The sequence below is a fragment of the Dreissena polymorpha genome, chromosome 4, assembly GCF_020536995.1.
Source record: "Dreissena polymorpha isolate Duluth1 chromosome 4, UMN_Dpol_1.0, whole genome shotgun sequence".
In the NCBI taxonomy this organism is placed as follows: Eukaryota; Metazoa; Mollusca; class Bivalvia; order Myida; family Dreissenidae; genus Dreissena; species Dreissena polymorpha.
The window spans coordinates 97,509,837-97,535,300 of NC_068358.1; the positions used below are offsets into that span (position 1 = coordinate 97,509,837).

Sequence of the window (25,464 nt, forward strand, 5' to 3'; positions counted from 1 at the left end):
GAGATCCCCGTCATCAGCACGACTTACCCTAGTGAAACAGTTACGACTTTTCCATGACGCCGAGGGATTTGTCCGATGTGGCGGACGAATACATAGTGCACCGTTGGATGACCAGACGAAATTTCCGTTCCTGTTGCCTCGACAAAATCCTGTAACACGACTGATAGTACATCACGTCCATAAAAATCAACACCATGCCGGAATAAACGCAGTTACGCATCTCAGGCAAAAGTTCTGGATCATGGCTATACGTCAATGCGTTAAATCGGTACTACAAAATGCACCACCTGCCTGAAAACGCCTGGAAAAACTCTGGAACGCCTGATCTGCCTCCACTTCCAAAGATTAGAGTTCAAGATGCCCCACCCTTCACAGTGACTGGTGTAGATTTCACTGGGGCCCTTTACGTTAAGGAGAAATCCAGAAGTGAATCCAAGGCTTACGTCTGTTTGTTCATGTGCGCTTGTACACGCGCTGTACATCTTGAAGTGGTTCCGAACCTGTCCGAAGAATCTTTCCTCAACGCATTCCGAAGGTTTTCCAGCCGGAAATCGTTACCAACAACAATGATTTCGGACAATGCGACTATGTATATGGCAGCTGCTTCTCATCTGAAGAAATTGTTCCAGTCCCCCTCCCTACAAGAAACGCTATTTAACCAGGGCACAGAATGGAGATTTATACCGAAACGAGCATGGTGGTATGACGGATGGTGGGAGAGACTGATTGGCTTAACCAAAACTTCCATCAAGAAGACACTTGGACGTGCTAACGTTAGTCTTAAATCACTTAAAACTACCGTAACGGAAATTGAGGCTACTATGAATGATAGACTAATAACCCATGTATCGACCAGCATTGACGATCCAGAGCTCCTGACCCCGGCGCATCTTTTATACAGTCTTTTATGACGACCCTTCCATATCCCGACAACCCTGACGATTCTACGATGATTCCAACCCTAGACCATACCCAGATCAACAAAAGAGCTAAGTCATAAGTCACATCATAAGTCAGTTCCAAAAGAGGGGGAAGTTCGAGTACCTGACGGGTCTTCGTGAATATCATAGGGCGACCGGCAACAACACGCAGAGCATTCGAGTAGGTGACGAGGTTCAAATCCAAGATGACTTCCCGAGGATACGTTGGAAACTCGCAGTTGTTGAAGAGCTGCTTACCGGAAATGACGGGTTAACACGTGCCGCCAAAATAAGCACGTGTCATAGACACACAACCGGGCCAATCGTAAAACTATCCGTTAGAACTGCTATGTGGAAGCTAAACCGAGAGAAACTAGTGATGAACATTGTGCTTAAATATGCGAGAAACAGCGCGATAAACAGTTGATAAACAATGTGCTTAACATGTGATTGTTACAAATGTGATACAAAGTGAACTTTCAAAGACAGTGCAATCTATTGTGGGGTTTAGGTGATTAATCGATACTTTGACAGTAATTTAGATAATCATTTTGACTAATAATTTGTTCTTCATGTATTTTTGTTGGATAAACATTTTGATCAGACTCATTGATATATGTTGCTTAATCATTTTGTGGCCCCCAGAATGTCGGGGTATTGGCACGTTAACGTAACGCCGCCGTAACGCCGCGCCACTTTATGTAACGCTGTTTTAACATCATATCCTATTAGTTAGTTTTTGTCAGTTGAAATAAAGGAGCGAACCTGAACACAACGTCTTATTACTTACAAAGTCTTTATAACTATTTTGGTATGGGGGGGGGGGTAAGCTTTTTTTAAGACCGAATAAGTATTACTTCTGGGCCTTTATAGCGCTGTGGTGTTGATAATATACTTAAACTAAAAGCTTAGTGTGTAGGAAATTAATAACATTTTACAGATATATTTTTTACATTTTGGCATTTTATTAAGAACAAGCTGGGGTAAACCAGGCTTAATGCATCTGCGTAAAGTTTTTTCCCAGATAAGCCTGTTCAGTGTGCACATGCTAATCAGGGACAACACTTCCCGCATTATTTATGGAATTTTTCATTTAAAGGAGGTTTCTTTTTAGCAAAAATCCATTTCAGGCAGAAATGTCATTCTTGATTAGCCTGTGCACATAGTACAGGCTAATCTGGGACGAGCCATGAAGCACAAATGCATTAAGCCCAATTTATGGTATTGACTGTTGGTATTTTATTCAGAACAAGCTGGGTGACACGCCCATCCATTCAGCAGCGTGGAAGGGGCATGCAGATGCTGTGCAGATACTCTTGGATAATGGTAGGAATATATTCAGAATGTCGTCCACTCAGATAGGCACTTTGACGCGTTTGTAGCCCTTTAGACAAATTCAATTTAAAATACTGATGAGCAGCAAACAGCATAAAGCCTTAACACACTGCAAGTTACTCGCAGGCTGTTCTGGTTTTATGCTAGCTGCATATAGCCATTGACACTTTGCTCCTCAGTGGGAAACAGTAAAGTTAAATAAAATATGAAAGCAAACATGGGGATAATGACAAGTGCAATGAGTAAAGTAAACAATAATATTATGACAGCAGCTTACTTAAGTACTTAAGTATCATAAATAGCTAGACATTTAATCAAGGGAAAGTATATTTTAATGCATTTCATTTGTGTGCTTGTTTAAGCCCAGAAGAATTGTGGATTTTTTGTAAGAAGTATAAAAAGTAAAATGAACCCCATACAATGAGTGCCACCCACTCAGAGAATAATCAACCTCAAATCCAGGCCTATTCTGAAATTTTATGGAATTTTTTATTTAAAGGAGACTGCACAGGGACAACACTTTATGCACATGCATAAAGCCCAGTAGTTACAGAACTAAGCTCAATCTATTATCCTGATAAGTAAAAAAAGCATACAGAAAGACTAACATTTTCAACTCCATTTACCTTATAGAATCACAATAGCCAAATACTTTAGCACTTGACCTTTGACCTCTAACTCTGTGTGTTGTTGGCTGCAGGTGCTGTTGTCGACCTGTACAACAAGGAAGGCAAGCTGCCGTACCAGCTGTCAAAGGATCCCGCCACCACAGCACTGCTCAGACTGGCTGGTAGGCAATATGGGACTCTGTTAGAGCCTTGCTCTGCAAATTCAGGCTTATCAGTGACAACTTTTCTGGCTTTAATGGAATTTTTCGTTAAAAGTCCCTTCTATCCAAAAATCCAGTCTAGGTGGCAAGAATCATCCCAGATAAGCCTCTTGGGAGTAGATTAAGCCATTTTAACCCTTTGCATGCTGGGAAATTTATTGTCTGCTAAAATGTCGTCTGCTGAATTTCTAAAATTAGCATTTTCTTCTATTTTTTTCAAAGAATACTATCAGAATAGCAAACAGTTTGGATCCTGATGAGACGCCACGTTCTGTGGCGTCTCATCTGCATCCAAACTGTTTGCAAAGGCCTTTAAAATTCGGTTCCAGCACTGAAAGGGTTAAACAAGGGCAAGGTTCATTTGCTTAGTATACCCTCGCAGGGAGGGTATTTGTCTTACTCTTTTGAAAGGTCTGTCTGTTGCATTTACCCTAAATATAAATCTAGGATAAAAAAGTTTAAGGGTACTGCTCAAAACGGCAAGGTCGAATACCCAACCAAGCTATTTATAATATCTAATAGTTTGTTTAATAAATCTAGAGATTTTTTTTTCTAACAATTTAAAAAGGGTTTTAAAGCAATCTTTTTTTTTCTCCATTGACTTTCTGCCTAAATATATTACCTTTTAAAAAAAATCCTGTTTTTGATGTTGACCATCCTAGAGGGGCACATGGTGGGAACCAAAAAAGCAGGATGCAGCGCCCTGCTATTGCTCTAGGTCTTTGTCCTGTCCCTAAGTTGTTGCAACAGGCTTCCTCCACTTTTCCCAAAGGATGATATTGAAACTTTAAATTTGTCATCAATTTTAAGTGTAGATGTGTGAGACACTTTATTTCACGCCTTATGATCCACACTGCTCCCTTGAACACAGCTGACAAAACTGTCCTGGGGTTTCCGTCATGTTGTCCCTTGAACACAGCTAACAAAACTGTCTTGGGGTATCGGTCACGTTGTCCCTTGTTCACAGCTGACAAAACTGTCTTGGGGTATCGATCACATTGTCCCTTGAACACAGCTGACAAAACTGTCCTGGGGTATCGGTCACATTGTCCCTTGAACACAGCTGACAAAACTGTCCTGGGGTATCGGTCACATTGTCCCTTGAACACAGCTGACAAAACTGTCTTGGGGTATCGGTCACATTGTCCCTTGAAAACAACTGACAAAACTGTCTTGGGGTATAATAATGTTGTATCTTTAACACAGCTGACAAAACTGTCAAGTGGTATCAGTCACGTTTTCTCTTGTTCACAGCTGACAAAACAGTCCTGGAATATCAGTCATGTTGTACATTGAACATAGCTGACAAAAATGTCCTGGGGTAAAGGTCAAGTTGTCCCTTGAACACAGCAGACACAACTTTCCTGGAGTATCAGTCATGTTGGTAACAAATCTCTATACTAAGTGGCCCCAATACTCATTGTTTTGGTTTATGGTAGGTAGATCACAATGAATCCAATATCACAGACTGGCTGCTGCAATATATTTTTGTAAAAACAACAACAAACATGCATTCTAAGAACGTTTTACCAGTAACAACAGCTCTGCTCATACAAGCTGAGCAAAGCAGTCTTTTAATTCTATTACGAATACTTCCATAGATTAATTTTTGTTAATGATTAGCTTTTTTTTGTATATGAATAAATTTTCAAGACATTTCATACCCTCATGAAATGCAAAAAAGCTTGTAAAAAACCTGTTTATGTTTTTAAATCCAAAAACTGAAACATCACAATAGTGTTATTAACTAATTATTTATTGTACCCATCTTTCACCTATTTTTTCCATACACAGATTGTGTCTGTATTAGCCTTGACAAAAGTCTCAAAACCATTACTCCCTACAATATGACGTTAATGCATAATTAGTACTGGCACAAAATATACTAGCGAGTCAACTACAAACTAGTACAAGACTTGATTTTTTTACTGGCAAAATTATTCCTTGACCTCATGTAGTTGTAATGGCTCTGTGGAGACAGCTATATTGTAATGGCTCTGTGGAGACAGCTATATTGTAATGGCTCTGTAGAGACAGCTATATTGTAATGGCTCTGTGGAGACAGCTATATTGTAATGGCTCTGTGGAGACAGCTATACAAATATGAGCATAGATCTGGGAAAATGGGGCTTAATGCATGTGCATAGAGTTGTACAAGATTAGCCTGTGTAGTCTGCACAGGCTAGTCAGTAACAATACTTTAGGTTTTTTATGGAATTTTAATTTTAAAGGAAGTCAAAGAAACTTCTGGAAAAAGCGGAAAGTGTTGTCTCTGTTCAGCTCTGATCTATGATGACACTTTACGCACATACATCAAGCCCCATGACTGCAGAGGCTGATCTATGATGACACTTTACGCACATACATCAAGCCCCATGACTGCAGAGGCTGATCAATGATGACACTTTACGCACATACATCAAGCCCCATGACTGCAGAGGCTGATCTATGATGACACTTTACGCACATACATCAAGCCCCATGACTGCAGAGGCTGATCTATGATGACACTTTACGCACATACATCAAGCCCCATGACTGCAGAGGCTGATCTATGATGACACTTTACGCACATACATCAAGCCCCATGACTGCAGAGGCTGATCTATGATGAGACTTTACGCACATACATCAAGCCCCATTTTCCCAGAACCAGGCTTATATCATTGAAGTCTTGTACTATTGCTCATTTTCAGCTGGGATGACCCGTGCTCTGTCGGGAGACTATGGCAATGAAGAAGAAGACTCTGACTGATTGGTCCATAGGAGTCACATGACTCCAACTGATGTGTTGATAAGTCACATGACTGCACTGGGGTCTCAGATTGGTCAGATTTGCAGAAGTTATAAGTTTGGATATTAAACTATAGACGGAAAGGAAGTTCAAGTATTACAATTTGTATATGAAATAGAAATAATTCTTATTGTTTTATTTTCAGGAATGCTTTTGGTATATAATCCAAAATTATTTCAAGGATATACATAATATATACATACATATTGTTTTGTAAATGCAAGTTTTCATATCATTAGTGGATTAAGGCATAGCTATGGAACAAAAACTACAATTTTCTTAAGTCTGTGAATATAGATTATTATAATAGTGCAATAAGAACAATTGTTTTGGTCATTTATTATGACACATTTTACAAAAACATGAAATTACTTTCTTGGGAATTACATTTTATTATGAAAGTTGCTGAAAGAGTTTAAATTAACCTAGTTTTCTTTAGTATATTTTAAGTTTATATGTTTGCAAGACATCCTTTATGACTCTTGTGGTTTTTTCCCTCTGGGTATGTCCACCTTGTTAACTTGAGAACTTCAATAAATTTAGCCTTTATGCGATCCGTAAGTGAACAAGAGTTGAAGACGTTTTACTATACTATTAATTTAGTATGTTTGTTTAATTTTTTTATATGAACATATATTTCTTATAGTGCCACATCCGCAGACTATTTAATCTAGTGTTATTGGGAAAAGTTCCAATAACCAAAAGATATATGTATGAGTTATATTTGAAAAATGTATCAAAATAACCTTTATAATAATATTTATCCAATTTACCCCACATTTCTTATACATGATTATGTGTAGGTAACAGTTTTTACTTCCACATCTCATTTTTATTACTGAAATACTTGGAATCTCATCATTAATATAGCCTTGCTCTGGGAAAACAGGGCCTAATGCAGGTGTGCAGTGTCCTCCTACAGGTGTGCTGTGTCCTCGTACAGGTGTGCAGTGTCCTACAGGTGTGCAGTGTCCTCCTAGATTATCTTGTGCAATCTGGACAGGCTTATCAGGGACAACACTGTCATCCTAAACTGGTTTTTTCTTTAAATGAAAACCACAATAAAGCAAAATGTGTTGTCTCTGTTTAGCATGTGCAGACTTCACACATATGCATTAAGCCAGGTTTTCACACATATGCATTAAGCCCGGTATTCCCAGAGTGAGGTATATATAGATTAAGAAGATAATCTAGACAGAAAATAGGAGCTATTTTATATTTCAGATTCAACACACAAACTTTTCACTGATATATCTAGTGCATGGATAAGGTCTTGTAAAACAAACTGGTGCACAGGTTACCATAGTATGTTGTTAAATATTAAATCTTATTATTTTTACCTATTTGTGGAGATGTGTAATTCACTCATTTACACAAATTAAGACACTTACTATATATATGCCTCAAAATTATGAATTCTGGTTGTATATTCCTTACTTATTTTATCTAAATTCAATGCTTGCTAGTTGTAAATTTTAATAAGTACATATAAATCTACAACAAATTTACATCAAATGTTCAGTCTTAAGCAGTAATGTATTGTCTTTTTTTGCACCAAGGATGTATTGCCAACTTAGTGTGTTTGTTTCAGTTTAGTTTTACATATTTAAAGTTACATTAATTATTTCCCAACAAATTTAATATTGCATCCCACCTATATTTCCCTTGCTAAAAATATATATTATGTAGGAGTTAAATTGATCTTGTTTGTTAAGGTTCCTCATAAATGTGATAAATGTTGATTTGTTGTTAAATTCTATTGTTGTTATGGTAATTTTTAATATCCATGTTATACAAAGGCCCTAGGTTGATCAACCAAGATAGTTTAGAGATTTTCAGTCGTTGTGCTAGATAAGTTTTCTTCAATCGTGTAACAACTGGAGCTTTACCATTTAACCCAACGAGTATGACTTCAAAAAATTATGTAGTGACCTACATGGGTTATGGACCAAAATGATTTTAATATCTTTGCACGAGGGTCACCCAAGGGTCATTGCTTTTAAGTTAATTAAAATCTGCTAAGCAGTTCAGGAGGTCATTGGAAGAAAAGTCAAGTACAGGCGCACTCACACATGGACTTATAGACAACAGACACTGTATGCTTAAAGCTCATTATAAATATGTTCTCAGGTGAGCTCATTAAAGTGTATCTTTTCTATAAATAAATACATACCGCTTATATTGTTTGACAAAGATTGTTTCATGGCAGTGGCTTTCAATGGGGAACATACAACACTGTAAGCAATAGCAATAATAAATAACACTTGCCTTGAATACTCCACCACAACATCTGTCAGGGAATACTTTCATTAACAAACAATTTTTGTTTTCTTATTTGCATTTCTTAGCATAAAAGGTAACAGTTCCCAACAAAAGTAGCCTAAATTAGAAAAGTATTATATACTGTTTTGTAATCTGGTTTATGGTCTCTGCTTCAAACAACATGCTTAATTGTCAGTTTATTAAGTAGTTGACATTACACCATTTGTTATTATAACATTCCTGTAAATATGTACTATTGCATGTTACAATGATTGCTTTTGAATTCTATTTATATTACAGAATTATAATAAAGTGATACATTTTTTATATAGCATGTCCTTGTTACTATGCCTAATGTGTTCATCAACTATAAGATGTGTCAAATGTTATTAATTACCAATCCTCATACAATCAATCTTACAAAAACATTTGAGCATGTGCGTAAAGTTTCGTCCCAGATTAGCCTGTGCAGTCTGCAAAGGCTAATCAGGGACGCCTCTTTCCGTTTTGAATATTTTTCATTTCAAGAAAGTCTCTTCTTAGCAAAAATCCAGTTTAGGCGGAAAAAAGCTTCATCCCTGATAAGCCTGTGCGGACTTCACAGGCTAATATGGGACGACGCTTTACCCACATGCATTTAATCCCCTTTTCAGAGAGCACGGCTCATTTATAGTTGAATCAGGAGGCTCACAAGTGCCTTTGACACACAGGCTATGGCCCTGATATGCTATGAGTCATACTCTGGGAAACTGGATAAAATGCATGTGGGGAAACAGTTGTCCCACATAACCCTAGCAGTCCGAACAGGCTTATCAGAGCGAAAATTTCCCCTTTAATGGTATTTTTTGTTAAAAAGGAATTTTCCTCTTTGCGAAAATCCAGTCTAGGAACAGGCTTGTAAGGGAAAACACTTTACCCACATGCGTGGCTCAAATCAAATTTAAGTAGGTGAGGCCCACAACTCTTCATGCGCCTCTGAATCTCATGTGTGCCTCTAATTGCAACTTTGTAATTATAACAAAGGTGTAGATTACCAGGTTGCAGGCCCCATTTTGTAAAGGGTTCTCTTTGCAAACAAAACGTGAAATCAAACAATTGTCATTTTTAATTTACAATATCCACCCAGGTAGATAAAGAACACAGATTTTTTTTTTTTAATTTAATTTAAATGTATCAACATGCAAACATAATAAGGTTAAAATTTAAAGTGAGTGTACAACTAATGAAGTAATAAAAATATCAAACAACTCTAAAATATTAAAGTAATTGTATGCCTTACAGAATATCGCTCCTTTTACACTTGATAACTACAGAGGTTATCAACAAAGTTTAAGAAAATATTGTCTTTTTAATTGCAACTTTAAATATAACGGGTAACTTAAGCTTTGTTTAATGATTAAAAACAATAACATTAATGATTCAAATACAGAGATTTAACTTAATCATTCTGGAAAAATGTTGTTTTTTTAATTATCAAGTGTAACAATATCTAAAAAAGGATTTACTTACAAACAAAATTTAAATACATTTAAATGCACATTAGATTGACATGAGTGTATGGAATATATTGTTATCTAATGATAATTATGAATTATAGGAACAACATCACATGCTTACAAGTAAAAAGTAATATTAACAGGAAAACTAAGACAAATTGTAATACATGCATCTTTATATATAACATATTCAATTAAAGTACATAGGATTGTAATAATATTACACCAATCTAGTTGGCCCTTAATATGGTATATACTTTCTAGATACATATGTGAAGACTGTGATATAAAAACATTGGACATAAGACATGAATCATAAAACAATTAATACTATCAACCTCCATGATTGTTTGTTAATTGTGTTATTTATTATTTGTTTTGTGTTACAGAGGTAGTAATTATATTAGTGAAAGACACACGAATTACTTGTCAAATCGAGACTTGTTTACACATACTTATTTAACTGGTCCTTTCTCAAAGAGATTTTAACCCTTCTTCCTTTTACACAAAATGCTATAAGATCACAAACTTAAGTATGCTAAGCAGCATCGGGACGTTTTTCCATGTTTTATAATCAATTTAACCCATTTATGCCTAGTGGACTCTCCCATCCTTCTAAATTGGATCAATTTATTTCCAAAATTAGGGATGTCTAGTATATTTATTTCTACATTTAGAATATTTTTTACAGAAATTCTTTTAAGCAAACAGTGCAGACCCTGATGAGACGCCATGGCATGCGGCTTCTCATCTGGTTCTACGCTGTTTGCCAAGGCCTTTTTTCTAGACGCTAGGCATAAATGGGTTAAAAGCAATTAAAGATTCCTTGCTACACTGGAAGACAAATCTTATTACATTATTATTACCCATAAAACCAATCATGCTGTCAAGTCATTGAAAAAGATAATTATATCTTTCCACAGTCATTGTTTATTTTGTTCTAATTATTTTACTCAAGACATTAAACTGTACCACTTAATTAGTCTAAAGCTTTACAGGAACAAGCATGGGATACATTTTTTAGCTTAACAAAAATCCATCATATCCATAAGACATTGTCCTACTACATTACGAAACCAGGGTTTGAAATATTGACCCAAACATGGTTGTCATCATAGACAATATAGATGCAATAATTGTTAGTAATGTACAGTTATATCATCGCAAGGAGACAATTTCTAACGATACTTCAAAATATTAAAAAGCAATAAAAACACAACCAGCAAACATATTGATACATGCAAATTAAAAATCAAAACAATCACCAATCATCATGTTGTCAGTATATATTGTATGGGTCCCAAACAAAATGTTGTCAGTATATATTGTATGGGTCCCAATTATAATATTTAAGTATACCTGGGTATTGCACAACTTGTACCAATGGCACCCAGTCATGGCACATACACACTGTCATCAAAGATTCATCTACAGAGCCAGTAAGCAATTATTTGGAGTTTGGTTCATTATGAATGACAATGAGATGTTTATTGGCCGGAAATTAACATGTGAACATTATTTTGAAATTGAAATGATATGGGGAGACATTTTTGGCAAATGAAATGAGAAACATAATTTTAATTTTGAGCTAAACATATCGACTGTTTCCTTCTTCAATGTTTATAGTTTGATCAAGACATTTTGTTCTAATTCTAAGAAAATTGCAAGAGCAGAATTACAAAATTATCATAGAATCATGTAAGAATTAAGACTAAATGCTCAATCGTACAAGAAAACAAATAGATAAGAAGTTGCTATTGTGAGAAATCAAATGAGTGCTAGTTAAGTGAAATGACCTCATGAAAATAAATACAATGAGGTCACTATACTGCTTAGTGTATTAAGGTTAACATACACACTTATTATTCATTGTTATTTCATTAGTGCTTGTTCAATCATCATGATTGAATAAATATTGGTAGTTAACATTTTAATGGTGATTTTATTGTATTTTTGTATTTCAAAATGTGCAGATATTTGTGAATATTTGAGAAAGATCAAAACTGGGTCACCATCATAGATCGCACACCCTTGGAATTGGGTTCAACAACATGAAATAAAAACAATATGCCCAAGTGGAAAGGTGCCTATAAAAATTGATAACATACAACTTCAGAATGAAATATTGCCTATTGAATCAAATTATCTCTGATTACTGCTCAAGATACCTAATTGAAATAAACACTAAGAATTTTACACAGCATTATCAAAACTTCGTGGCAATTTGTTTGGTACCAAACTGAATGACATAAGCAGATATAGCTGTGACCACCAGCTGAGATGACAGATCATAGCATATAAGTTTTATGATGCAGTAAATAAAACATATAAAGACCAATACATTTTCTATTAAAAAAGAAGCAAAAAGGCACAACATAATTTGATATGTTAAGAGTAATAGCTGATTTATAAAATGTTAGAAATACAATTAAAAAAAACACAAAAACAATTCGGAAGACATTATCAATGTTAAAAGTGGCAATACAAAGCAGTTATTTTATGTACATGCTTTCCCTTCTTGCTCTGGTAGGCAATGCACTTGCCATGTCCCTGAGATTCATTCCTATGAATGGACACAACAAATATTACAAGGGCTTTGTCACAATTATCACTAATACCCCCACATGTTATTGTCACATCAGTTATGGTCATGCAGACGTACAGACAGACTGACAAATCAACTCATCAACAGGTAGACTCCATCCCAAACTTTGTTTGCTTTGGTAAAACTATGAGTTCTTGCCCTTACATCAGTTGAGTCAAAAATAAACCTTTTCTACCATTCCTTTTGTAAGAAAAATATATTACAATATATTATTCTGATACAAATACAAAATAATGTTAAATAGCTCAATATATCTGCTGCAATTGAAATTTTTATGTGCAACAAATTTCACCTAAATGAAACAAATTCAACAATTTCATTTACCAGTATAAAAGAAAAGCCTTTTAACAATTTTTGAAGATCATTACCCTAAACATTTCACAATTTTCTCTAAATGAGAGGAAGAGCACATAAAAGGGAAATGACCAGCATCATGCAAAAATGGGTCTTATGTTATGTGCAGCCAGTATATCCCCAGACCAGCCTGCACATCCCCAAATTATGGTCAGGAGCTACACTGTTGGCTATAAAGTCACGCAAGGTTTCATGGTCTCATTAGTAGATATAGTGTCTCCCCAGGCAAGGTTTCATGGTCTTATTAGTAGATATAGTGTCTCCCCACGCAAGGTTTCATGGTCTCATTAGTAGATATAGTGTCTCCCCACGCAAGGTTTCATGGTCTCATTAGTAGATATAGTGTCTCCCCAACAGACTGCACAATTGCGCAGGCTGCTCTAGAGCTATAACTGCTGTATGACATATAACCTTTTTTTCCATGATGCCGTTTATGTGATTCTCAATAAGCCACAAAATGAGATTCCAAATGACTTAAAATCCTTCAGGTCATCCAGATACATCTGTGGGTGTAATATTAATAGGTAAATTATAAATTTGAAATGGGGCTTTCTCTGGTAATATAAAATTATATATATAAATAATGAAGATAATAGTATTAGTAATCTTTGATGCAAAAGACAAAAAGAACTTTACCAGGAAACAATTTACAATGAAAATGGCGATACAGTTATTATGGCATATCGTTGTTTTCAGAACACATGATGGGTTCATTATCAATACCTGAAGGTAACTGTTAAACCAAAAATATACCAATCTAACATGTCAAACAAGAGATGTGTTTGTCAGTAACACAATGCCCCCTACTGCGCCGCTTTGAAGCCATATATTTGACCTTTGACCTTGAAGGATGACCTTGACCTTTCAAAATGTGCAGCTCCATGAGATACACATGCATGCCAAATATCAAGTTGCTATCTTCAATATTGCAACAGTTATGGTCAATGGTTAAGTTTTCTGACAGACGCACAGACAGTTCAACTGCTATATGCCACCTTACCGGGGGCATAAAAACCTACAGCTATGTTAGCACTTTTTATAAATGTAAATAAACCACTTTACACACCATACATATCACAAACACAGCCAGTATTGTTCATTTCCCACAACTCTATACTGAACAAACAACAACAACTATTTCAGGCATGTGTAACATATAGAATATTGAGCAGGAAACACCAATATTTGATTGGTGCAGGCTAAACTTTTACATGTCCACATTTTTTATGTAAAAACAACAGGGACAAAGGGATTAAGACACTCAGACCAAAAGGAACTTAACTGATCTAAATAACTAGAATTCCCAAAGTTTCACTACAAACATAAAAGGAAAATCCCCCCCCCACCCCCCCTGTTTTTCAATGGAGCGGTACCATATTCAAACCTGGCAAAGATATCCTTACAAATAGGTTCTGAGGAAGTCTCATAGTGACTGGGCAAACAAATGAGATATTACCCAACTGGTAATTGTATTGATTGTTCATCGTAATTATGAGATTTTGGAATATAAGATACTTAAAACCTTATACACAAAAATAACTATAAACAATCGCATACAAACTGAATAAGTGTTCCTAATCTACCTAAATTATAACAAAATTGAAATAAATGTTTAATTGAAATAAAAAGTAAATACCATTCTTTTCTAAATATCAAACAAACAGAGAAATTAACTTAAGAGTCAGGAATTTAAAAGGGTAAATACTTTGATAAAAATAATAACAACATTTTATTGGAAGCACCCAATATCAACAAAATGTCTTAAACAAGTTTATAAACAAGATATAAAAATGAAAATATCTGAACAATCTTTGTTTGATTGTCAGAACTCCAAATAACAAAAAAAAAATGAAAATAAAGTAAATTTTGATTGCATTTTTGTTCAATGTGGAAGAACTGTGATTATTTACCTTTTAACAATATCATCCTCAAAATAAATAATTGCCTAATGTTGGCAAGAATATCATTGAATGTTATCATGAACAGCTCATACCTAAGCTAAGGGATAACAACAAACGTCTGATACAAATCACAACCCATTACCCTTATACATATTTAGCACAAGCCCACAAACCATGCTTTCAAACATTTTGAACTGGCATCATATAGGTGGATTGTAACAATATCTTGGTCATGATAAAACCCTTAACCCATGCTTAACCATTTTCCACTCAGAGGCAAAGAAAAAATTTCCATGTGCAAACAACAGTAACTCGCAGCCTGTTCAGGTTGTATGCTGTTTGTCATCAGTATCTAAGGGTTGGAAATAAAGCCTTTAAAACTTGAATCTAGTAAGAAATGTCTTCAATTAAATTTAACTTTCTAAGGGCCTAAAAATGCGTCAGTTTTTTTATGCATGTGCGTAAAGTGACGTCCCAGATTAGCCTGTGCAGTCTGCACAGGCTAATCAGGGACAACACTTTCTGCTTTTATGATATTTTCAGTTTCAAGAGTCTCTTCTTTGCAAAAATCAAGTTTAGGCCGAAAGTATCATCACTGATTAGCCTGTGCGGACTGCACAGGCTAATATAGTACGACACTTTACACAGATGCATTCAACCTCCTTTTCAGAGAACGGGGCTTGTAACTTAATGGTAAAGGTTTAAAGAGCGCGGCTGGTATCTAAGAGGTAAAGGGTTCATTCAATAACTTTCACAATGCAGACTCCCTGGACACAACTTGTTCCCGCTCCTCCATGTTCAACCTCATCTCTTCTTCACCGTGGCCGGGGTTACGTCTGGCTGGGGTTTGACGCCTGAACCGGGGATCACGCCCCAGCCAGCAACTTGGCAGGAAGAGGGTCCACACGTAGATGATGACACACGCCCAGCTGGATCCCATCTTAGCCCACACGGCACCCCAGTTGAGACCGACCCTGTTCAAGTCCGTCTCTGCAGGTCTGTGAAGATGGAGTATAGATTGAATTACGAAAGAACAAAGCATCATGTAACTGGGAATAAAGAAACCAACAATAAGCATATAATTTTAGGAACGATTCTTTCAGTTTTTGTTTTCTTTCACTATAGGCATTTGTTTACCACAAATGTGCATGCCTTTAACTTTTTATCAGGTGCGTGTTTTGTTCTAAGGAATATGACAAACACAATTCGCCTGCCATTTGATTGAGCAAGTTGACCAAAACAGCAGAGGTTTGGAGTCAGCAGCACCAGATACAAAGGACATTTTATATACAAAATATACCTGAAATTAAATTAAAGTTGACAACAATTTTGAATGATAAGATAAAACATTTTAAGCCAAATCAAATGTTTTTTGCTCAAAAAAGAGGAAAACAATTTTTTTTTTGTATTTGCTTTTAAATTAATTGTAAACAAAGGTCAAGTTTAACTCTCTGTCTAATAATGGTATAGCAACAGACACAATAAATTTTACGAATTTCTTTAAACCTTTCCATTAAAAAGTAAAGTTATAATGGCTATATGCCTGCAGCTTATATACAGAACAGCTTGCAAACAACTTGCAGTAAGTTCAGGTTTTATGCTGTTTGCTGCTCATCAGTATCTTAGGACTGGAAATGAAGCCTTTAAAAACTTAAAATACAGTAAGAATGGTCTTTAACCCTTTCCCCATCAGAAGCAAAGTATAAATGGCTTTTGCAACCAGCATAACACCAGAACAGCCTGCGAGTAACTGTTTGCTACTCATGATTATCTAAGAGTTGGAAATAAAGCCTTTCAAACTTTAATACATTAAGAAAAAACTTAAATTCAATTTGATTTTCTAAAAGACTTCAAATGCGTCAAAATACGTTTATAAGGGGTAAAGGGTTAATTTAATAGGATTTTCTAAGCGACTAAAAACATTTCAAAATGCTCATCTGAGCTGGAAAGGGTTAAGTAGTTTCCTACAGAGCCATACCTGTACCAGTTGGTGAGCTGCATCATCACATAGAGCGTGGAGAGCAGACACACCATGTGGAAGAAGGAGTAGCTGTACTTGACACCGTCCGCCTCATTGTACACCACACGCTGGCCACCATGCTCTGACGGATTGTGCCCTATATGATGGATACTATTAAGCTTTGTTATGGGAAAAAAGGGGCTTAATGCATCATGTTTTTTCAGGTTAGCCTGTGCAGTCTTCACCGGCTAATCAGGGCTGCTACTTTCTGCTTAGAATAGATTTTTGTTTAAAAGAGACTTTCTTTAAACAAAAACTTTCATACAAGTGTTGTCCAGGATTAGCCTGTGTGTACTGCACAGGCTTATCTTGGACAACACTGTACACACGTTCATTAAGCATGGTTTTCATAGATTGTGGCCAATGTGTTGTATTTTAAAATGTCAACTGATGATCCAGGCCAAAAACAAATCCCATGGACATTAATCATTATGCATGACCTCCATATTTGACCTGAGTTACTTCCCATCTGTTAAGTATATGTTTCCTGTCAAGGTTTTCTGAGATATCCCTACTAAATGTATTTTATATTATTATCATCTGTTTTTAAGATGTGAAATGTGGGGAAAAAATGTCATATACATTTACTCATTTTAACAGAACATGTTTTGAACTGATTTTAATACCGAGTCTCTCATGGTAAAACAACTTTGTCAAAGAAGCTAATGGGAGCAAATGAAATGTTCTATGAAAAAACAACAACAACATATGGCTTAAGTTACTTTTTTTTTAATCTTGGCAGCTTTCTTTTAGTAAATTAACATGATTCACATTTTTCATTGTATGTGAGAGACAAGTAAAAAGAAATAATTCATAGCTCTTACTTATTTAAAAAAACAACCTATTTTAAACATCATTAATTATTTCCATGCATGTGGTAACTTTCAGACAAAAACCTGTTTTGACGTTCAATTATATCACTTCTTATATATATGGGCCGCACTAAGGGAAAACAGGGCTTAATGCATGCGCAAATAGTGTGGTCCCAAATAAGTCTGTGCAGTCCACACAGGCTAATCAGGGACAACATTTTCTGCTTTTATTTTTGTTCAGTTTCGTTTCTAAATGAAAACCCAGAATAGGCAGAAAGAGTCATCCCTGATGGCCTGCACAGACTGCACAAACTAATCTGGGATGAACTTTAAGCAAATGCATGAAACCGTTTTCTCTGAGGTAGGCTTATATTTTTTATTAGAGGAACTAAGGTTGCATGATCACTTACTTTTCCTTACTTTACAGCAGCAGCAGCAGTCATATGTATTCTCAGTCTGCAACAAGAAACATCACTTGATTGATTTGTTTATTTGCCAATTTGTGCACATCCTAATGCCAGTATCGGACAACTTGATGTGCAGGTTAATTCGTTCTTAGTGCACATCCTTATGCAAGTAACGGACAACTTGATGAGCTGGTTAATTCGTTCTAAGTGAACATCCTAATGCCAGCAATGGACAAATTGATGAGCTGGTTAACTCGTTCTAAGTGCACATCCTAATGCCAGTAACGGACAACTTGATGTGCAGGTTAATTCTTACTAAGTGCAGATCCTAATGCCAGTTATGGAGAACTGGGTAAACTGGTTAACTCGTTCTAAGTGCACATCCTAATGCCAGTCGGGGACAGCTGCGTGAGCTGGTTAATTCATTCTAAAAAAAGGGCAGGGTGGGGCCTTGGAAGGCCAGGGCGGGCGCCCTTCCATTTAGGCTTAGCAGGAGCACTGGGGAAGTAGCAGTCAGGTGGGTGAGCTGGTTATCTCGTTCTCAATTCACATCCTTATGCCAGTAACGGACAACTGGGTAAAATGGTTAACTTGTTCTTAGTGCACATCCTAATGCCAGTAACGGACAACTGGGTGAGCTGGCTAACTCGTTCCAAGTGCACATCCTTATGCCAATAAGGGACAAGTGGGTGAGCTGGCTAACTCATTAAGTGCACATCCTAATGCCAGTAACGGACAACTGGGTAAACTCGTTTTAAGTGCACATCCTAATGCCAGTAACGGACAACTGGCTGAGCTGGTTAACTCGTTCTAAGTGCACATCCTAATGCCAGTAAGGGACATCTGGGTAAACTGTATAACTCGTTCTAAGTGCACATCCTAATGCCAGAAACGGACAACTGGGTAAACTGGTTAACTCGTTTTAAGTGCACATCCTTATGCCAGTAACAGACAACTAAGTGAGCTGGAAAACTCGTTCTAAGTGCACATCCTAATGCCAGTAACGGACATCTGGGTAAACTGTATAACTCGTTCTAAGAGCACATCCTAATGCCAGTAACGGACAACTGGGTGAGCTGGTTAACTCGTTCTAAGAGCACATCCTAATGCCAGTAACGGACAACTGGGTGAGCTGGTTAACTTGTTCTAAGTGCACATCCTAATGCCAGTAAGGGACAACTGGTTAAATCGTTCTAAGTGCACATTCTTATGCCAGCAAGGGACAACTGGGTGAGCTGGCTAACTCGTTCTAAGTGCACATCCTAATGCCAGTAACAGACAACTAAGTGAGCTGGTAAACTCGTTCTAAGCGCACATCCTAATGCCAGTAATGGACAACTGGGTAAACTGGTTAACTCGTTCTAAGTGCACATCCTTATGCCAATAAGGGACAACTGGGTGAGCTGGCTAACTCATTCTAAGTGCACATCCTAATGCCAGTAAAGGACAACTGGGTAAACTGTATAACTCGTTCTAAGTGCACATCTTTATGCCAGCAAGGGACAACTGGGTGAGCTGGCTCACTCGTTCTAAGTGCACATCCTAATGCCAGTAACGGACAACTGGGTGAGCTGGCTAACTCGTTCTAACTGCACATCCTTATGCCAATAAGGGACAACTGGGTGAGCTGGCTAACTCTTCTAAGTGCACATCCTAATGCCAGTAACGGAAAACTGGGTAAACTGGTTAACTCGTTCTAAGTGCACATCCTAATGCCAGTAATGGACAACTGGGTAAACTGGTTAACAAGTGCACATCCTTATGCCAGCAAGGGACAATTGGGTGAGCTGGCTTACTCATTCTAAGTGCACATCCTAATGCCAGTAACGGACAACTGGGTAAACTGGTTAACTCGTTCTAACTGCACATCCTTATGCCAGCAAGGGACAACTGGGTGAGCTGGCTAACTCGTTCTAAGTGCACATCCTAATGCCAGCAAGGGACAACTGGGTGAGCTGGCTAACTCGTTTTAAGTGCACATCCTTATGCCAATAAGGGACAACTGGGTAAGAATGGCTGCAGAAATCACTTGATGACCTCACAAGTTATGAGGCTGGGCAAGGAATTAAACACAATCCTCCAGTTTGTAGAACAGCGCTGTACCAACTGGGCTAGCCCGCCCAGCAAGATCACATGAATGTCATGGGAATTTTTCATTTAATTTTTAAACTTTGACAACAAAAGCCAGATTAAACAATGTAAAGTAACATATCTGGTTATTTTTTATTCTTGATCCCATAACTAACACTGGTTATTTATAACTGTCACTGGTTATTTTTTATTGTTGATGTCATAACTCACTCTTTAATATATATAATCACATTGTTAATATAAAAATCATGATACGAATCTTACAATTATTCAGTTTTGACTAATCTGCACTTACAACATCTCCAGCATGTCGAAGGCCAAGCTTGTGACTATCTCCAGATGTGTTGAGGCTGAAAAAAATAAAGAAATTATTAACCCTTTATCACTTAGATACGTATTTTTATGCATTTATTGTCCCTTCGAAAGTCATTTTAAATTTAAGACCTTTCTTACTAAATTCAAGTTTTAAAGGCTGCATTTCCAAACCTCAGATACTAATGAGCAGCAAACAGCATTAAACCTGAACAGACAGCGAATTACTCGTAGGCTGTTTTGGTTTTATGCTGTTTGCACATAGACATTTTCACATTGCTTGTAAGTGGAAAAGGGTTAATCAACATCTGACAAACTGTTTATTTTTCTCTCCATGATTTAAATTGATTTCAATTAATCCAAAAGATTTCGAATGTGTTTAACACACATGTCTCAACAAACAGCATTCAAACACCTCAAGATTTAAAACCAAGACACCTAACCGAAGGTGTGTTTTATAATTTAAAGTTGTCCAAGTCATAATCTGGCAATTTATATATACTCAGTAAATAAAATAAAAACAATACATTTCTGACTCTAATAAAACAAAACATCTACTTTTCTGTCTGGTTTGGGAACAACACTCATTGTTTTAAAATATGTGCCAACATATGAAGATACTCAGCTCAACAGAAGACATTGTGAACTTTTATATGATTAAAGTTACATTAGACGCATCTAATAGTATATGCTTTGTTTATAGGTGTCTATCGCAACTGTTGTTTATTTTTGGTGTTTTCACTTCTTATATACTTATATTTGTTAATGCAGCATCAACATACTAAAACAATATCCCGGAAAGAGAAAAATAATGCATTTGAATATCAACCGTACTTTCGTTTGACAACTAACAACAAAAATGATTCGTTTTCCTGCAACGATATCTATTCGTACGACACACAAACACTAACTCTGATCCTAAAGACAGTTCCACTCGGCTTAGAGGACGGCGACAGTCATGTAAAATATTGAATATACAGTCAATCTTGTATTATGAGACCACTCAAGGGAGAAATCAAAAGTGGTCTCTTATTAAAATGGTCTTTAAATAAAAAAGGCCATTCTGGAAGAATGCTTACCCTCAATTTTAATCTATATGAAGGATATTCTATTTTGTCCACAATGATTTTAACTTTTATAACAAGAGCACCGCCTTGCGGGTGCAGACCGCTCATCTATTTTCTTTTTTTAGGTGAAGGGACTCTCATTTTCAATCACAAAGGAGGGAGGGGTGGAGTGAAGAGGGGTGCATTGTGTGGGGGTGTGGACATTTATAACATTATCTTCCAAAAATGCCAAAAAAAGGGGAAAAAAAATCGGGAAGGGGGGGTGGGGGGTCGGGGGGTATGGATTCTTGGGTGCGATGGTTGGACGGTATTTCAAACATAAAATAATAAAAATAAATATTTGTGTTTTTTAACCGTTTAAAAAAAAAAATGGGGGGGGGGTGAGGTGGGGGGGGAGTATAGTGTGAGGGTGTGGTGGTTATTTGTGAGATGATCTTAAAAAAAATAAAAATAAAAAAAAAGAAGAAAAACATTTGGGGGGGGGGGGATTCGGGTGGGGGGTTGGGGGGGGATTCTTGGGTGCGATGGTTGGACGGTATTTCAAACATAAAATAAGCAAAATAAATTGTTTTGTTTTTTAACCGTTTAAAAAAAAAATAATTGGGGAGGGGGTGGGGTGTGGGGGGGTATAGTGTGAGGGTGTGGTGGTTGTGAGATAATATAAAAAAAAAAAAAAAAAAAAATAGGGGGGGGGGATTCGGGGGGGGGGGGGGGGAAGTGGGGGGGGGCACGGGCGATGGTTTGGGTGGAGTTTATTGTGGTATGTCAGGTAAGAGTTGTTTTGTCAAAGTATCAATCAAATCTAAACATAAATAAAGAAGTTATGGCAATTTTAGCAAAATTTAATAATTTGACCTTGAGAGTCAAGGTCATTCAAAGGTCAAGGTAAAATTCAACTTGCCAGGTACAGTAACCTCATGATAGCATGAAAGTATTTGAAGTTTGAAAGCAATAGCCTTGATACTTTAGAAGTAAAGTGGATCGAAACACAAAATTTAACCATATATTCAAAGTTACTAAGTCAAAAAAGGGCCATAATTCCGTAAAAATGACATCCAGAGTTATGCAACTTGTCCCTTTACTGTACCCTTATGATAGTTTGCGAGTGTTCCAAGTATGAAAGCAATATCTATGATACTTTAGGGGTAAAGTGGACCAAAACACAAAACTTAACCAAACTTTCAATTTTCTAAGTATAAAGGGCCCATAATTCCGTCCAAATGCCAGTCAGAGTTACATAACTTTGCCTGCACAGTCCCCTTACGATAGTTAATAAGTGTTGCAAGTATGAAAGCAATAGCTTTGATACTGTAGGAATAAAGTGGACCTAAACACAAAACATAACCAAATTTTCAATTTTCTAAGTATAAAAAGGGCACATAATTCTGTCAAAATGCCAGTCAGAGTTACATTACTTTGCCTGCACAGTCCCCTTATGATAGTTAGTAAGTGTTGCAAGTATGAAAGCAATAGCTTTGATACTTAAGGAATAAAATGGACCTAAACACAAAACTTAACCAAAATTTTAAATTTTCTAAGTATAAAAAGGGCACATAATTCTGTCAAAATGCACGCCAGAGTTATCTAACTTTGCCTGCCCAGTCCCCTCATGATAGTAAGTAAGTGTACCAAGTTTGAATGCAATAGCATTGATACTTTCTGAAAAAAGTGGACCTAAACGCAAAACTTAACCAAACTTTTCAATTTTCTAAGTATAAAAAGGGCACATAATTCAGTCAAAATGCACGAAAGAGTTATCTAACTTTGCCTGCCCAGTCCCCTCATGATAGTAAGTAAGTGTACCAAGTTTGAATGCAATAGCATTGATACTTTCTGAGAAAAGTGGACCTAAACGTAAAACTTAACCGGACGCCAACGCCGACGCAGACGCCGACGCCGACGCCAAGGTGATGACAATAGCTCATAATTTTTTTTTTAAAAATAGATAAGCTAATAAAATGAATATAAACACAATACGTAAACAATATTTTACTTATAATGTGTTTTATTTTTTCACTTATTATAAATTATCATTTGTTATAAATGAATTGTGTGTACATATTTATTTGCAAAAACACCAAAGAATTTGGCTAAAAATGTGCTGAGAAACGAAGCTAACATGCCAGTGGAAGCCTTGAAACGTCACAATTCCTAAGTCGGACGCAAATCTAAGGGCCTGAGCACAAATGAGAGGGCCTGACACAGGCATTCTCCTCGTTGTTGCATCCTTAAACCACGTTAACACAACATCATTAATGTCCTCGTTCCTCGTGCACCCGCGCGTTTTTTTTTTCACCTGACACATTATTTTCCACGTCTTCAAGCACCTCGGCTTTACGCTTAAGAATGTTCTGAATTTGAGTTTTACCGACTCCAAACTCATCTGCGATTTTATGTGCACTTTTACTCTTTGACAATTCCAAAACCCATATTTTCTCGTTTAACGTTAACACTTTTCGTTTTGACGTTTTAATTTCTGCATGTACGCTTAAGGAAATCTGACTCAATTATGATATCGCATAATGAGCTGAAAAAATTAAAACACGTCAATTGAAAACAAGCAAACAGACCTGATTGGAAAATTTATTTAGTAAATAACAAAGTGATTGGCTAACAAATATCTACTAATTAGCATAATTACAAATTGGTAATGTACGGATTTCAACAGATGTTGCCGATTAATAGATTATTTTTCGCACTTCTCAGGAAATGTTTGTTGCGTACAGTGCATTATTTCTGCACCTGTTATCTATACTCGAGAAAAATCGGCGTTGTCTCTTAACGTTCCATATAGTAAACTATTGAAGCTGAAGATTGTGCGTAATACGTTCCTCTATTATTCAACTCAATTAATTGATACGCAGTCTACAACAATACCGGTCAGAACCGGTCTACGAGACAAAGCATAATCATAATGGTTGGTGTGAAAACAAAGCAGAGGTGTAACAGTACATCTTATCGGCTTAGATAAACAATTAACACGGATTTGTCCCTGAAAGATAAATAGATTAAACACTTTTACCTCCTAGTGGTCGCTTATTTCAAGATTCGGACATCAAAATACACAAAAATCAGCGGTAGCTGGTCGCGTAAGACAAAAGTCGCTTAATACAATATCATTATATAGCGAAAAAGCTCCGTGGGATTTCAAAACGGTCGCATAAGACAAAGGTGGCTTAATACAAGTGGTCGCATCCACAAGATTGACTGTAATATATATTTTTTATAAACAACTGGTAGCAAGATGAGTTGCAGATAATTGGTCAGTTACCACATTTTAACTAACTCTTTTGACCTGTTTATTCTTTTCAGCTGAATTCAACAGTGAAAAATGCCCATAATTTACACTTTAATGAATAACATAGCTATGGCAAAAGACTGCAAGCCTTTCAGGTATTGTTTGTAAAAAGTTAAAAGACTGGGAAATCCAAATTGCCTGACTTACAGTAGATTTATTCATATATGTATTCCTTTTTTGTATAGAAAGTATATGTAGTGCACACTCATTTGGACTTGCAAGAAGTGTCCCAAATTAGCCTATGAAGTCAACATGGCTAATTATGGACAACACTTTCCGCTCTTATTTTCCTTTTGTTTAATGAAAGTCCCTTAAAAATCCAGTTTAGGCAGAAAGTGTAATCCATGATTGGTTTGTGCTGACTGCACAGGCAAATCTGGGACAAAACTACATTCAGCTTAGTTTTTTCCCAGACTGTTGGCTTATTTAAAATGTAATAATTTGACCTACATAGAATACACAGCCATGACAAACATGATGAAGAGACCCGTGTAGGCTGCTATCATCTCACGTTCAGGATCAAACACGGAGGGCCGGCAGATCTGGGTGGAGTTCTTGAGCCGCGTGTAGATCATCTCCTCACCTGGACCACTGGCCAGACCAATCTGGAGTGGGCATGCGTTATTAAATGACCGGAATAGACAGTTCACTTGCATGCAGTAAAAACAACATGTAAGGTAATACATTTTAGCTGAGTTCTAGGAAAATCGGGCTAAATTCATGTTTGTAAAGAGTCTTCCCAGATTAGCCTGTGCAGTCCGCAGTTCAAGAAGAAAGTGTGGTCCCTGATAAGGCTGTGTGAATGTTACAGGCTAATCTGTTACAACACTGTCTTTACACAGATGTATTAAGCCTTGTTTTCTCAAATGTACATGTTCTCTGAACTTACTAGTTTTTCCTATTGTTTACATTCAATGTCTGATAAAGCATGTTGCAAACACTACTTCATACAATATTGCTT

General features: G+C 36.6%; 2 protein-coding genes across 2 annotated transcripts in view; one reads left to right on the forward strand and one right to left on the reverse strand.

Moving 5' to 3' along the window:
- Positions 1–8,467, forward strand: part of LOC127877291 (osteoclast-stimulating factor 1-like) — a 24,041-nt gene extending 15,574 nt beyond the window's left edge. The window contains exons 6-8 of the mRNA XM_052422979.1: positions 2,168–2,246; positions 2,956–3,045; positions 5,781–8,467. Coding sequence (XP_052278939.1) covers positions 2,168–2,246; positions 2,956–3,045; positions 5,781–5,839 — 228 coding nt within the window. The 3' untranslated portion in view covers positions 5,840–8,467. The remainder of the gene's footprint in view (positions 1–2,167; positions 2,247–2,955; positions 3,046–5,780) is intronic.
- A 763-nt stretch (positions 8,468–9,230) lies between these two features.
- LOC127877544 (serine incorporator 5-like) overlaps positions 9,231–25,464 on the reverse strand; it is a 33,911-nt gene continuing 17,677 nt past the window's right edge. The window contains exons 10-14 of the mRNA XM_052423501.1: positions 24,954–25,108; positions 20,122–20,176; positions 17,739–17,784; positions 16,475–16,613; positions 9,231–15,494 (exon numbers count right to left, since the gene is read on the reverse strand). Of these exons, the coding sequence (XP_052279461.1) occupies positions 15,248–15,494; positions 16,475–16,613; positions 17,739–17,784; positions 20,122–20,176; positions 24,954–25,108 (642 nt within the window). The 3' untranslated portion in view covers positions 9,231–15,247. The remainder of the gene's footprint in view (positions 15,495–16,474; positions 16,614–17,738; positions 17,785–20,121; positions 20,177–24,953; positions 25,109–25,464) is intronic.